The sequence below is a fragment of the Oncorhynchus kisutch genome, linkage group LG14 (assembly GCF_002021735.2).
Source record: "Oncorhynchus kisutch isolate 150728-3 linkage group LG14, Okis_V2, whole genome shotgun sequence".
Classification (NCBI taxonomy): domain Eukaryota; kingdom Metazoa; phylum Chordata; class Actinopteri; order Salmoniformes; family Salmonidae; genus Oncorhynchus; species Oncorhynchus kisutch.
This window is the reverse complement of record NC_034187.2, coordinates 33,226,880-33,243,405: the sequence shown is the minus strand read 5'-3', so window position 1 is coordinate 33,243,405 and position 16,526 is coordinate 33,226,880. Positions and strand designations below refer to the sequence as shown.

The 16,526-nt window shown below is 45.9% G+C and overlaps 1 protein-coding gene across 4 annotated transcripts in view; it reads right to left on the bottom strand.

Annotated features, from left to right (window-relative positions):
• LOC109903937 (AT-rich interactive domain-containing protein 1B) overlaps positions 1-16,526 on the bottom strand; it is a 230,646-nt gene that overhangs the window by 162,700 nt on the left and 51,420 nt on the right. For all 4 annotated transcript variants that reach the window (XM_031788275.1, XM_031788277.1, XM_031788276.1 and 1 more), the window contains exon 4: positions 2,057-2,179. In XM_031788275.1, coding sequence (XP_031644135.1) covers positions 2,057-2,179 — 123 coding nt within the window. The remainder of the gene's footprint in view (positions 1-2,056; positions 2,180-16,526) is intronic.

The following is a 16,526-nucleotide window of genomic DNA, read 5'->3' as shown; positions in this document are numbered from 1 at the left end:
TGGAAAAAACATTACACCTAAAATCTACACATTTCATACAACTTGTGATTCAAAGGTGTCTGAGTCCATTTTGCCTCACTTCTCTCTCCCCCCCCCCCCCCCCCCCCGTCTCTCTCTCCCACTCTTTCCACATGGTTCCCCCTCCACTCCCTGTCATGGAAACAGAACAGAGCAGGCTGACTGCTTGACTGGCTGTCAGGGGAGGAGAGGAGAGAGCAGGGCAACATGTACTGACTGGAACGGCAAGGCTACAGTAGGCAGCGTGTGAAAGCTCAGACTAGACGAGAGGAACAGGCTTCACTGGAGCACAGCCTCAGGTGTCAGGGCTGGAAGCTGCTCTCACAAGGTAGAGATCAACCCAACACCACTGCTAAAAGTGAAGCTAAAAGTTAGGCTAAAAGTGAATAAGTGTCCAGGCTTGAGTAGATGCGCACACACACACACACACACACACACACACACACACACACACATTCCAGCACAATCAGAAACAATAACAGGACAGTTCCATTACTATTTCCATTTCAGTCATTTAGCAGAAGCTCTTATCCAGAGTGACTTGCATTTGGTGCTTTCATGTTAAGACACCTGGGTGGGACAACTACATATCACAGTCATAGTAGAGTTCCCCGACCCTCGGTTCCCCCAGTGGGGAGATGACAGGAGCTTCAGACCCAGCATCAGACAGGTGAAAGAAAACGGTTCTGGCTGCTTCCTGACACACACACACACACACACACACACACACACACACACACACACACACACAAAGAGAAAACCAACGCATGGGCATTCTAGAAACAAAATACACCTGCCAAACATCCCTGCAGATTAACATCTAGTCTATCTGTTTCTAGGGTTGGAAATAGTCCAGAAATTGCTCTGAGGCGATGCTGGGATTAAAGCAACATAATGTGAACTGATGTGATGTGCCTGGTAGTGTAGTGAAGGCTGAGCTGAGACACTCTGGGAACACACTGACACATCAACGCAATCTCTCAGTTACAAAAAAACCTTTCATGGTGGAGGTTCAGAGACATCGAGAGGAGAGGGAGGGAGAGGGGGAATGCTTAAAGAGAGAGGAAGAGAGGGACGATGTTGAGAGAGCTAGGGAATGGCAGCGAGATATTGAATCAGAGAGAAAGAAAGGAGGGTGAAAGAGAGAGAGAGAGAGAGAGAGAGGGGTAAAACAGGCAGCATGTGACAGACAGAGACCGCAGAGGGTTACACTTCCGTAAAGAGGGAGACGGTTAAAAGAGAGAGAACGAGAGAAAAGCGGGAGATGATAGGGACTGAAATCCAGAGTAAATGAAGGAGAGGAAGAGAGAAAGGAATGTGAGTCTGATGGTGCCTGTGTTGAACTACCTCCTCCATCTTGACTAGCTGAGAGACTATTGCACTGACAAGGCTCATTGTAATTAAATCAAATGAGTGTATAAGGATCCAGCTCAGAATATTACCCTAGTACACCTGTTCTCTCCTCTCCCTTCCTCTCTGCTTCTCCCTGCTCCTCTCCTCTCCCTTCCTCTCCTCTCCACTTCTCCCTCCCATCCTCCCAGTTCCTCTCCTCTCCACTTCTCCCCCCTCCTCTTTTCTTCTCGCCCCTCAAGTCCTCTCCTCTTCTCCTCTCCACTCTAACAATACTTACAAAACAGAGTGGTGTAGTGTTAATGTGGGCATTAGATCTGAAATGGGCAGTGAAATCTAGGTCTGCCCTCAGAGACTGAGGGGGAAGAGGAGCCTAAAGGGAATCGGATTGTTTGATTGAAGAGCATAGCTCTGATCCCACCCTGAGTGACAGAGCTCTCCACCAATCGTGCAGTTACAGCTCAGGGAGCACAGAGGAAGCGAAGGGAAGAGAAAGGGAAGGGAAAGGGTTGCAGTGTGCACTGCTTTTCTCTTCCCCCTCTGTTTCTTTCATTAAACACAAATACAGTTTGTATTTGTCTACTACGTTTTACATATTTTACGCACTCAAATAAGGGGGCCGTTTTTTTAAAGTGACACTCCTATACTTTAGTAATGGTGGGGATTGGCTGGGAGAGCTGTCACTCACCGGGAGGCTGGAGGGGCGGTCCTGCGGGATCAGACCCATGTCCTCAAGGTTGGCCTTCCCAGAATTCCCTGGGACATGCTGCTGCCTCCTGGTGCTGCCTCTGTAGCTCTCCTGTGGAGCCTCCTGGAGAGAGAGAGAGAGAGAGAGAGAGAGAGAGAAAGACAAAGAAAGAGAGAGAGAGAAAGACAAAGAAAGAGAGAGAGAGAGAGCAAGAGAGCAAGAGAGAGAGAGAGAGCGAGAGAAAGCAGAAAGAGAGAAGAGAGAGAGAATGAGAATGAGTGGAATAGAGTATATAGAGAGGAAAAAATGATGGGGGAGGGAGGGTTTGACAGAAAATGACATCATGCATTAGAGTGTGTGTCTCAGGGGGCAGGGGTCTGATGAATGGAGCAGAGCTCTAACAGCAGCTTTGCACATGATGAATTAAAGTGAGCTAGCCTCCCTCCATGTTTTGACCAGCTGTGAAGGAGGCTTGAATGCCTGTCAAGCTCTGAAACCTCAGGTACAGTGTGTGTGTGTGTGTGTGTGTGTGTGTGTGTGTGTGTTTGTGTGTGTGTGTGTGTGTGTGTGTGTGTGTGTGTGTGTGTGTGTGTGTGTGTGTGTGTGTGTGTGTGTGTGTGTGTGTGTGTGTGTGTGTGTGTGTGTTTGTGTGTGTGTGTGTGTGTGTGTGTGTGTGTGTGTGTGTTAGGTATACAGGCAGAGTGGAGCTGAGTGTCCTCCAGTCAGGCAGTGGACCAGATAGATAGAAGTAAATACAGGACAGTAATACCAGACTGTAATTAGGTTTTAATTGAGTGCTGCTGGACACACTGTTTAGCTTGGGAGACATGACAGCCTAGCAACACTACTGCAGCACATCCACAGAGTGTAGACGAACACACACACCACACACACACACACACACACACACACACACTACAACCCAATACGCGACAATAAACCACCTACTGGTGGACACACAAGCGTGGGTGAATCTATTGTCACACAAACGCATACACCAAAACAACCCATCAACAGTAGTCTATTCCACATCTTGAGAAACACACCTTTATCCTTTCCCCCAAATTGTTTTCTCTTAACTATAATCACAACCATATTACGTCTGTAAACCAATTTACTTTCCAGAGATAAAAATGTAATGTTTCTAATTTAGTTCCTTTCATTGAGTAGTCAGATCAACCTACATGGTGTTCAGTTATCAGACAGCCACCAGGACAATGGAAGGATGCTTCTATCCGGGGTACAGGATTACCTCTCTCTCTGCTGGCATCACAATCACGGACACCACAAACACATCGTCTGTACAATCTCTTGACATGACTTAAGTGGCTCTGAATAACCTCAGGAGGTCATTCACTACAACAGCAGCGAGGCTGAGGACTCCCAAACAAATAGACGTGGTTCTATATTTAGTACTATGGTGTTGAAGCCTAATGACATAGAGCCTCCCTGGACAGTGCACTAGGCAGGGTACCAGGGTACACTCAACTCTACAGTGGCACCATGCCAACCTACAAGCTTTATTACATCACACACCAGAGGCAACCCTTCATTTAGCATGACGCCCCTTACACAAATATACAGCTGTTTTCCCTGTAAAAACACACAGCAATGTTCCTTACACAAACACACAGCACTTCCCAAAGTAAACAGAGACGAACAGGGGAAATCATCCACTTGAAAAGTATGTAATGCAGACATCCTGAGACTGGTCTGGCCACACTCGCCACTCCACTAGTGTACACACTGGCAGATAGACAGACGGACACGGGCACACACTCACCACTCCACTAGTGTACACACTGGCAGATAGACAGACGGACACGGGCACACACGCATCACTACATTAACTTAATTGAAAACAGGAGAGACACTGCAAAGACTAGTCAATTATTTACTTAGGCAGAAATGTGTGTGAGTGAGAGAGAGAGAGACAGAGAGAGTGAGAGAGCGAGAGAGAGAGACAGAGAGAGAGAGAGAGAGAGAGAGAGACAGAGAGAGAGAGAGAGAGAGAGAGAGAGACAGAGAGACAGAGACAGAGACAGAGACAGAGACAGAGACAGAGACAGAGAGAGAGAGAGACAGAGACAGAGACAGAGACAGAGACAGAGAGATAGAGATAGAGAGAGAGACAGAGACAGAGATCAGATCAGACCAATGCCCCTCCTGCCCACCCCATGCACCCCACCCCCACAAAGAGAGCCTCGACATGGAAGTCACACATACGCCCAGGTAGTGAGCGGGCAAACAGGCCCAACCCCCACTCTTATACTAGCCCAAGCCAAGCCATGTACCAGATGCCCAGCAGGCTCTACTCACACTTACTGGCCTGAGGCCAAACCACACGACCAACAACATTGGACACTTTATGGAACACAAAGGCTTCACTATATCATCCTGGAATATCCAAGGCCTGAGGTCATCTGCCTTTGGCCTAAAGAGCAGGAACCCGGACTTCACCAAAGAAATCGGTAATACAGACATGGTCATCCTGCAAGAAACCTGGTATAGAGGAGACGGACCCACTGGTTGCCCTCTAGGTTACAGAGAGCTGGTAGTCCCATCCACCAAACTACCAGGTGTGAAACAGAGAAGGGACTCAGGGGGTATGCTAATTTGGTATAGAGCAGACCTAACCCACTCCATTAAATTAATCAAAACAGGAACATTTTACATTTGGCTAGAAATTCTAAAGGAAATTATCTTAACAGAGAAAAATGTCCTCCTGTGTGGTACCTATATCACCCCCACTAGAATCCCCATACTTTAATGAATACAGATTCTACATCCTGGAGGGGGAAATCAATCATTTCCAGGTCCAGGGACATGTACTAGTCTGTGGCGACCTAAATGCCAGAACCGGACAAGAACCTGACACCCTCAGCACACAGGGGGACAAACACCTTCCTGCAGGTGACAGCAGTCCCTCCCTCCTAGGCACAACTATGACAACATAACCAACAAAAACTCCTGCATCTCTGTCGCACGCTGGGTATGTACATAGTCAATGGTAGGCTTCGAAAGGACTCCTATGGTAGGTACACTTATAGCTCATCTCTTGGCAGTAGTACTGTAGACTACTTTATCACTGACCTCAACCCAGAGTCTCTCAGAGCTTTCAGTCAACCCACTGACACCCCTATCAGACCACAGCAAAATCACAGTCTACTTGAACAGAGCAATACTCAATCATGAGGCATCAAAGCCAAAGGAACTGAGTAACATTAAGAAATGATATAGATGGAAGGAATGCAGTTTGGAAACCTACCAAAAAACAATCCTTTTTAGACAATTTCCTGGGTAAAACATTCCACTGCAATAGTGAAGGTGTAAACTTGGCAGTAGAAAATCTTAACAGTATATTTGACCTCACAGCTTCCCTATCAAATCTAAAAATCTCAAATAGAAAACCAAAGAAAATTAACTACAATGACAAATGGTTTGATGAAGAATGCAAAAATCTAAGAAAGAAATTGAGAAACCTGTCCAACCAAAAACATGGAGACCCGGAAAACCTGAGTCTACGCCTTCACTATGGTGAATCACTAAAACAATACAGAAATACACTACGGAAAAAGAAGTCAGAAATCAGCTCAATATAATTGAAGAATCCATAGACTCTAACCACTTCTGGGAAAATTGGAAAACACTAAACAAACAACAACACAAATAATTATCTATCCAAAATGGAGATGTATGGTTAAACCACTTCTCCAATCTTTTTGGCTCTATAACAAAGAATAGAGAGCTAAAACATATACATGATCAAATACAAATCTTAGAATCAACTATTAAAGACTACCAGAACCCACTGGATTCTACAATTACCTTGAATGAGCTACAGGACAAAATAAAAACCCTCCAACTCAAAATGGCCTGTGGTGTTGACGGTATCCTTAATGAAATGATCAAATATACAGACAACCAATTGGAACAAATTCCAATTGGCTATACTAAAACTATTTTACATCATCCTTAGTTCTGGCATCTTGCCCAATATTTGGAACCAAGGACTGATCACCCCAATCCACAAAAGTGGAGACAAATTTGACCCCAATAACTAGCATGGGATATGCGTCAACAGTAACCTTGGGAAAATCCTCTGCATTATCATTAACAACAGACTTGTACATTTCCTCAATGAAAACAATGCACTGAGCAAATGTCAAATGGGCTTTTTAGCAAATTACCATACAACAGACCACCTATTCCCCCTGCACACCCTAATTGACAACCAAACAAACCAAAACAAAGGCAAAGTCTTCTCATGCTTTGTTGATTTCAAAAAGCCTTTGACTCAATTTGGCATGATGGTCTGCTATACAAATTGATGGAAAGTGGTGTTTGGGGTAAAATATACGACATTATAAAATCCATGTACACAAACAACAAGTGTGCGGTTAAAATTGGCAAAAAACACACACATTTCTTCCCACAGGGCCGTGGGGTGAGACAGGGATGCAGCTTAAGCCCCACCCTCTTCAACATATATATCAACGAATTGGCGCGGGCACTAGAAAAGTCTGCAGCACCCGGCCTCACCCTACTAGAATCTGAAGTCAAATGTCTACTGTTTGCTGATGTTCTGGTGCTTCTGTCACCAACCAAGGAGGGCCTACAGCAGCACCTAGATATTCTGCACATATTCTGCCAGACCTGGGCCCTGACAGTAAATCTCAGTAAGTAAAATAATGCTGTTCCAAAAAAGGTCCAGTCACCAGGACCACAAATACAAATTCCATCTAGACACCGTCGCCCTAGAGCACACAAAAAACTATACACACCTTGGCCTAAACATCAGCGCCACAAAGCTGTGAAAGATCTGAGAGACAAGGCAAGAAGGGCATTCTATGCCATCAAAAGGAACATAAAATTCAACATACCAATTAGGATCTGGCTAAAAATACTTGAATCAGTCATAGAGCCCATTGCCCTTTATGGTTGTGAGGTCTGGGGTCCGCTCACCAACCAAGACTTCACAAAATGGGACAAACACCAAATTGAGACTGCATGCAGAATTCTGCAAAAATATCCTCCGTGTACAACGTAGAACACCAAATAATGCATGCAGAGCAGAATTAGACCGATACCCACTAATTATCAAAATCCAGAAAAGAGCCGTTAAATTCTATAACCACCTAAAAGGAAGCGATTCCCAAACCTTCCATAACAAAGCCATCACCTACAGAGAGATGAACCTGGAGAAGAGTCCCCTAAGCAAGCTGGTCCTGGGCTCTGTTCACAAACACAAACACACACTACAGAGCCCCAGGACAGCAGCACAATTAGACCCAACCAAATCATGAGAAAACAAAAAGATAACTACTTAACACATTGGAAAGAATTAACAAAAAAACAGAGCAAACTAGAATGCTATTTGGCCCTACACAGAGAGTACACAGCGGCAGAATACCTGACCACTGTGACTGACCCAAAATTAAGGAAAGCCTTGACTATGTACAGACTCAGTGAGCATAGCCTTGCTATTGAGAAAGGCCGCCGTAGGCAGACTTGGCTCTCAAGAGAAGACAGGCTATGTGCTCACTGCCCACAAAATGAGGTGGAAACTGAGCTGCACTTCCTAACCTCCTGCCCAATGTATGACCATATTAGAGAGACATATTTCCCTCAGATTACACAGATCCACAAAGAATTCGAAAACAAATCCAATTTTGAAAAACTCCCATATCTACTGGGTGAAATTCCACAGTGTGCCATCACAGCAGCAAGATTTGTGACCTGTTGCCACGAGAAAAGGGCAACCAGTGAAGAACAAACACCATTGTAAATACAACCCATATTTATGCTTATTTATTTTATCTTGTGTCCTTTAGCCATTTGTACATTGTTAGAACACTGTATATATATATAATATGACATTTGTAATGTCTTTACTGTTTTGAAACTTCTGTATGTGTAATGTTTACTGTTCATTTTTGTTGTTTTTCACTTTATATATTCACTTTGTATGTTGTCTACCTCACTTGCTTTGGCAATGTTTGCACACATTGTATATAGACCCCCCCCTTTGTTTTCTACTGTGTTATTGACTTGTTAATTGTTTACTCCATGTGTAACTCTTTGTTGTATGCTCACACTGCTATGCTTTATCTTGGCCAGGTCGCAGTTGCAAATGAGAACTTGTTCTCAACTAGCCTACCTGGTTAAATAAAGGTTCAATAAAAAAATAAAAATAAAAATAAAATGTTAACACATGTCTCCCATGCCAATAAAGCCCTTGAATTGAATTGAATTGAATTGAGAGAGAGAGACAGAGAGAGAGAGAGAGAGAGAGAGAGAGAGAGAGAGAGAGAGAGAGAGAGAGAGAGAGAGAGAGCGAGAGAGAGAGAGAGACAGAGAGACAGAGAGAGAGATAGAGAGAGAGAGAGAGAGAGAGAGAGAGAGTGAGGGAGAGCGTGGGAGAGGGAGAGAGAGACAGAGAGACAGAGAGAGAGATAGAGAGAGAGAGAGAGAGGGAGTGAGGGAGAGCGTGGGAGAGGGAGAGAGAGAGAGAGAGACAGAGAGAGAGATAGAGAGAGAGAGACAGAGAGAGAGAGAGAGAGAGAGAGAGAGAGAGAGACAGAGAGAGAGATAGAGAGAGAGACAGAGAGAGAGAGAGAGAGAGACAGAGAGAGAGAGAGAGAGAGAGAGAGAGAGAGAGAGAGAGAGAGAGAGAGACAGAGAGAGAGATAGAGAGAGAGAGACAGAGAGAGAGAGAGAGAGAGAGTGAGGGAGAGCGTGGGAGAGGGAGGGAGAACAATGAGCACAGCCAAGGTGAGGTTAGTCTCATTTTGCTTTATGTATTTTTTATGTCAATGTCTCGAAAATCCTATTTCTGAACTCATTTAGAAGCTATGATGACCAGCTAGAATATCATCCACTCCATACCGAATGCCTGGAGCTATACTTAATCCTGTCTTTACACACACACACACACACACACACACACACACACACACACACACACACACACACACACACACACACACACACACACACACACAGAGCTTGCTTTTAACAAGGCTTCATCTTAGAGTAATAGAAAAGGGGGTATTGAAGAGAAGTGTTGGAAGTACATGAGGGAATGCAGGAATCTGTCTGTCTTAAATGATATTAGACAGCCGTGTGTAGAGCTGCGTAACATTGCATATATAGACTGATAATTGGTCAATAGGCTATTTGTCTGAGGGCTTGGAGACGGATAGAGAGCGTTCATAAATGAATTAAACAAACGAAGAAAAACAAACCTACTCTTCCTCTAACCCAGTAGAAAGGCTATCTCTGTCAGTGGCATGGCCCTCTCTTCTCTCTCTCTCTCCATCCTTCACTCCCCTCTCTCTCCTGCCAGGCACCTCATGACTACCGGATGAATAAGTCATTCCCACACCTTCACAGATCTCTTACAGATCTGCCACCAACGCCATTAATATTCATACAAAATGAAGCTTAATTGTGCGTCTTTAAAAAGCCCCGTGGCCCCAGCGCATCCCTGGCCCCCTGAGGAGAACCAGTTCTGATTTCCACTGGGCAACCTCCCCATGCCTGTCAACCCTACACACAGAGAGAGGAGAGGAGGCAGAGGGGAAGAGAGAGAGAGAGCGAGAAAGAGAGAGGTAGAGAGAGAGGAAGAGACAGAGAGAGGTAGAAAGATGAGAAAAAGATTTGAATGGGAAGAACAGGAGAACAGCGTACTGTACTACACAGGAGAACAGTGTACTGTACTACACAGGAGAAAAGCGTACTGTACTACACAGGAGAACAGCGTACTGTACTACACAGGAGAACAGCGTACTGTACTACACAGGAGAACAGCATACTGTACTACACAGGAGAACAGCGTACTGTACTACACAGGAGAACAGCGTACTGTACTACACAGGAGAACAGCGTACTGTACTACACAGGAGAACAGCGTACTGTACTACACAGGAGAACAGCGTACTGTACTACACAGGAGAACAGCGTATTGTACTACACAGGAGAACAGCATATTGTACTACACAGGAGAACAGCGTACTGTACTACACAGGAGAACAGCGTACTGTACTACACAGGAGAACAGCGTACTGTACTACACAGGAGAACATCGTACTGTACTACACAGGAGACATAGACGAGTAATGGGAGTGTCACAGAGAGACAGTGACACCTCCAACAGCCAAGCTGTGTTGAATCACACACTGGCTAGCTGATGGAACCTCTCATCTCTGCTTTATTGTGTGTGTGTGTGTGTGTGTGTGTGTGTGTGTGTGTGTGTGTGTCTGAGTGTGTGTGTGTGTGTGTGTGTGTGTGTGTGTGTGTGTGTGTGTGTGTGTGTGTGTGTGTGTGTGTCTGAGTGTGTGTGTGTGTGTGTCTGAGTGTGTGTGTGTGTGTGTGTGTGTGTGTGTGTGTGTGTGTGTGTGTGTGTGTGTGTGTGTGTGTGTGTGTGTGTGTGTGTGTGTGTGTGTGTGTGTGTGCGCGCGCGCACGCCTGTTCCTGATGATTCTTGAGGGGTGTATTTTTAGCGTTCATATTTAAAGCTGAGGATGTGAAAATCGCAGCGTTTAAAAATACAAACACGCGTCTGTGTACACAAAGCACGGCACATCAGAGACACGACAGAGAACAGGGACAGACAAAGACAGGCAGGCAGAAGAGAGGAGAGGGAGGGAGAGCGGGAGGGAGGGAGAGGGAGATGCGGGCCATCCATATTCATGGCTCCTGCACGTCATTAGCACAGACAACAATGGCACTTCGGATTGGGACGCCATCATTTAAGCAATCAGCCAGCTGAACAATAATACAGGAGAGAGAGAGGAGTTGCCAGGGAGAAACTGCCAGCTCTTATTAAGGGTTGTAATACAGAAAATCAACTAGATTGCTTATAAACTGGCAGCTTGGATCAGACAGGACTGCTAGACGATACAGCAGTCTCTCTACAGTAGGAATAATAACAGACTGACTGACTGGCAGACTGACTGACTGGCAGACTGACTGACTGGCAGATTGACTTCACAGCTTTTGTTTAGTGTAAAGGCTAATATGTGGTGATCTCTTTCCAAACGATACGTGTCTGCCTTTGTGCATATGTCCATACCTGCGTGTGTGTACATGCACGTGTGTGTGGAGAAGGCCTGTAGTATGCTGTAGCAGCAGAGCCTGTCTCTCCAACCATCACCCAGCCCAGTGACAGAGAACCAGCCAGGGAGGGACCTCCCCCTCTCCTCTCCTGGGATTTTAATTGATCCATTTGTCCAGATCTGTTCTACTACCATGTCTTTCAGATTGGATTCTCACCAAACAGCAGCCCAGAGCAGTGCACCAATCCGTCTGACCTTTATCACAAAACCCCCACTAGAGGGAACACACACTACCCCCCCTGCCAACCCATGTCCCGTCCCGTAATATCAGCTCCCTCTCTCTCCCCCCCCCCCCCCCCCCTCCCTCCCTCCCTGCGTCCCCCTGGGAGCAGTCTTGATGTGACAGTACTGTATTAACTGAACATGTCATTGGTACTGTTTGTATTCTGACTTGTCATTCAGCTGTGGAGAGGAATCAGATGAGACTGTCTCTCTGTGTTGTGATCCCGACAGACAGACAGACAGACAGACAGACAGACAGACTTCAGATGGACCATTCAGAACAAGCCTCTGTCCTTCCCGCTGGTTCTGTCCCTCATTTAAACAGTGTGGAATGATATATGGATGCCAGAAACCTGGTGTGTATGTGGGTAAGGGAAACATAGTATTCACCAAAACTAGTACTGTTTTCCATACAGACGTTGTTGCCCTTGTTCAAGGATGGCAGAACAATAGCACTGTTGGCAGTCTCATCAGTGATTGTCCAACAATTCTGTGTGCATCCGTGTATTTTTCAAAACTCTGTGTGCTGGAACATTTAGTGGCATTTCTAACAATTGTTGTGCTAAATGAGGCCCCTGGGGTGCATAGTGCTGAACACTATCCTTTCCAGTGTGATTAAGATTGTCCTGACCCTTCAAAAAAACACCTACCATTTGCATTTGAATCACAATGGTACAAACAAACATAAATCAGAAAAACACGGTGGCACATTCCAGTCACGCAATTAGCAAGTGTCAGTCAGCGGAGAGGTGAAAACACACACAACTAAAAACACAATCCAACTGACAAAAAAAATGGAACCAACCGTTTTTCTCCTATTCTCCTTTTTTTCTAAACTCATCAGGCTTAAGTGCTTGTTGCGGGCAGCCAACGGGAGCGCTGTGTTGGTTGCCGTGGCGCTGGCGCCTAGCGATACGCAGGGACATTTAGAGGACTCTGATAAACTATGCCATTTAAAAGGTTACGACAATTAAAGCAGCTCCCGCAAATTACAGTGGCCAGACCTTTACCACGGATGGGTCTCCCTTATCGCCCGGCACCCGGCTCCCTCTACCATATGCCCTCTCTCTCCCAGGCCCGCCCTCCCTCCCTCTCTCTCTCTCCATCCACCCCCGTCCGAATTGTAGCAACGCTTTTATGATCCAGTTAATTAACGGTTCTTAGCTAATATTCAAATGCTGACCAATTAATGACATTGAACTTTGAATGGCCCTCCATCCCTCCCTTCCCCCTCTCCCAGTCAGTTGTTGCCGTGGCATCCTCGAGTGTGGTGCGCTGGGCAACGTGTTATCAGCGGCCATGATTAAACCGGCGGTGGCAGACTGGTGGACGGTGGCAAGAGCAGGAGTGGCGATGAAGACGAGCAGCCAGCGAAGGTGACTGTGTTTTAATTAACCTTGTGTCATTAGGTGATAGAGGAGAGAGAGAGAGATGGGAACACAGCAGAGCAAAGCAGAATAAAGCCCAGCAGAGCAGAGTACAGCAGAGTACAGCAGAGCAGAGTACAGCAGAGTACAGCATAGCAGAGTACAGCATAGCAGAGTACAGCAGAGTACAGCAGAGCAGAGTACAGCAGAGTACAGCAGAGCAAAGCAGAATAAAGCCCAGCAGAGCAGAGTATAGCAGAGTACAGCAGAGTACAGCTGAGCAGAGTACAGCAGAGTACAGCATAGCAGAGTACAGCAGAGTACAGCAGAGGACAGCAGAGCAGAGTACAGCAGAGTACAGCATAGCAGAGTACAGCAGAGTACAGCATAGCAGAGTAGAGTACAGCAGAGTACAGCAGAGCAGAATACAGCATAGCAGAGCAGAGTACAGCATAGCAGAGCAGAGTACAGCAGAGCAGAGCAGAGTACAGCAGAGTGCAGCAGAGTACAGCAGGGCTGATTACAGCAGAGCTGAGTAGAGTACATCAGAGCATAGTAGAGCAGAGAAGAGTAGAGTACAGCATAGCTGAGTACAGCAGAGCAGAGTACAGCAGAGTACAACATAGCAGAGTACAGCAGAGTACAGCAGAGGACAGCAGAGCAGAGTACAGCAGAGTACAGCATAGCAGAGTACAGCAGAGTACAGCAAGGCAGAGCAGAGTACAGCAGAGTACAGCACAGCAGAGTACATCAGAGTACAGCATAGCAGAGCAGAGTACAGCAGAGTACAGCAGAGCAGAGTACAGCAGAGTACAGCATAGCGGAGCAGAGTACAGCAGAGTACAGCAGAGTACAGCAGAGCAGAGTACAGCATAGCAGAGTAGAGTACAGCAGAGTACAGCAGAGTACAGCAGAGCTGATTACAGCAGAGCTGAGTAGAGTACATCAGAGCATAGTAGAGCAGAGAAGAGTAGAGTAGAGCATAGCTGAGTACAGCAGAGCAGAGTACATCAGAGCTGAGCACAGTAGGGTAGAGCACAGTAGAGCAGAGTAGAGTACAGCAGAGTAGAGTACCGCAGAGCAGAGTAGAACAGAGTACAGCAGAGTAGAGTAGAGCAGAGTACCGCAGAGCAGAGTAGAACAGAGTACAGTAGAGTACAGCAGAGTAGAGTATAGCAGAGTACAGCAGTGTAGAGTACAGCAGAGCAGAGTACAGTAGAGTAGAGTAGAGCAGAGTAGAGCAGAGAAGAGTACATCAGAGCAGAGTACAGCAGAGCAGAGTAGAGCAGAGTAGAGCAGAGTATAGCGTTGTACAGCAGAGCAGAGTACAGCAGAGTAGAGTAGAGGGGCTACAACCCCTCAGAGAGACAACAGGAAGTAGTTGGGCGTAATACAGGAAACAGGAAACCGCCTTAGAGATCAGCAGTCTCACAGAGGAACAGACCGGACACTTTCACTAAAGAAATGAGGGGCAATGCAGTAAAATTCTCCTTGGTGAAATCTGTGTGTGTCACTCCTGAGAGTGACACCGCTTAAGGTGTAACCAATCGATGACCCTGCCTGGTAACATTGTGAACAACATGACAAATCCCCACATTGGAGTAGTCCTGTCACACTCTGCCTCCTTCAGTTAGATAAGGGCCCTAGATAGGAACAGGACATGGATGTTTCAATCACTACACACTATACCAGCTAGCTACCTAGGAAATAAAAGAATGGCAGCCCAAGAGGGAAAGGTGTCTATCTGCCAAGGAAGCAAGTACACAGTTGCACACACACACACACACACAGTCACTTGAGCAAACAGTCACACACACACACACAGTCATGCACGCAAACACACAAGTACACACACACACACACAGTCACTTGAGCAAACAGTCACACACACACAGTCATGCACGTAAACACACAAGTACACACACACACACACACAAAGAGAATCGCCTTCCTAGCAAAGTAGGCAGAGAGGAACGTGTATTGTGTTAACAAAACTGATGGACAAAGACGAAGAAGAGTTACTGACAGACAGCAAAAAAACGGTGAGAGACGGGTGAGCAACCCTTCAGACAGAGAAACTGCTATTATGAGTTCGAACAGCAATTCATCAAAGCTGCAATGTAACTTTTTGGGTGACCTGACCAAATTCACAAAGAAATGTGAGTTATAGATCTGTCATTCCCATTGAAAGCTAGGCTAAGAAGATCTGTTCTATGTGAGCTATTTCTATGCTTCCCGTTTTTAAGTTTTGTTTTTGTGTCATTTCTTTTGGTTTTGTACACCAACTTCAAACAGCTGAAAATACAATATTTTTGATGATGGAAAATATATTTAACAGCGGTTTAGATGGTACAATGATGTTTGTCACATAAACTGTAACTATTCTAATTTCAGCAACCAGGAAACGGCGGAGCGATTTCTGCATATTGCACCTTTAATTGCTTGAGAATATAACAAAGACCCAGGGTTTTCATTCCCTTCATCACAACAGATGCATTTCTGAGATGTTCTGAAGTAACAGCTTTGACGGGTCAGAACCAGAAAGCCTTTTGACCATCACCAGGGTTATGCCAGTGAAACACACCCCAATAAAGAGCACACTTCCCCTTCAGGGGGATATAAAAGAAGGATAATGGTTGTGTTTCTGTCTTGAACCTTGGGTTTCGCAGCCAATATGATGGTCAGAGAAGCTGCAATCACTCAATCAAGTGAAGGAAGTCCTTTCACCTGCCTAATAGGTGTTGAGTGGAACGGCTAACCACCCAAATCACACAGGGTGGAACTTCCCTCCTCTGGTAACTAGAGGTCATGAGAGAGGGTACACAACCACAATAACATCCTAATCTCTCTCACAGTGCTTTGTGTTTGTGTGTTTCCACTGATCGGCACAGAAAGCTGTGAAAAGGTCAAATGTTGACCTTTCTTTATGATTGGGAGCAGACACGAGACAAGGATTTCACACAGCCACAATAGCACCAGGGTGACAACGGTGGTACTCTCCCTACTGTAATTCACATAAACACGCTCGCTCACAGGTCGGTTTTTATATAGTAACCTTGCAGAAATGATCATCCATGATGATCATGCCTTCTTAGACCACTCTACATCCTCCAATGGCCTAAAAATATTTGACACTAAATCTTTAGAACCCTACATAGGTCCGGAGGCTGTGTGCTGTAGAGGGCTGTTTGCTGGCTGGCTCAAATCCAAAAAGCCTTGAGCTTGGCTGGGCCCTAGCCAGAAGAGAAGAGACTCAGATAAAGGATTTGATTAATGAGTCTTTGAGGAGGAAGAAGAGAGGGAGCAAGATAGATAGAGAGAGAGAGAGAGAGAGAGAGAGCAAGAGAGGGGAGAGAGAGAGAGATAGCAAGAGAGAGAGAGAGAGAGAGAGAGATAGCAGAGAGAGAGAGAGAGAGAGATAGCAAGAGAGAGAGAGAGAGAGATAGCAAGAGAGAGAGAGAGATAGCAAGAGAGAGAGAGAGAGAGAGAGAGAGAGAGAGAGAGAGAGAGAGAGAGAGGGAGAGAGAGAGAGAGAGAGAGAGGAGAGGGAGAGAGGGAGAGAGCGAAGAAAGAGAGAGAGAGAGAGAGAGAGGAGAGAGACGAGGGGAGAGAGAGAGAGAGAGAGAGAGCACAAGAGAGGGGATAGAGAGAAAGATAGAGGGAGAGAGAAAGAGAGAAAGAGGAGGAGAGAGAAGAGAGAGAAGAGAGAGAGAGAGAGAGAGAGAGAGAGAGCGAGAGAGAGAGAGAGAGAGAGAGAGAGAG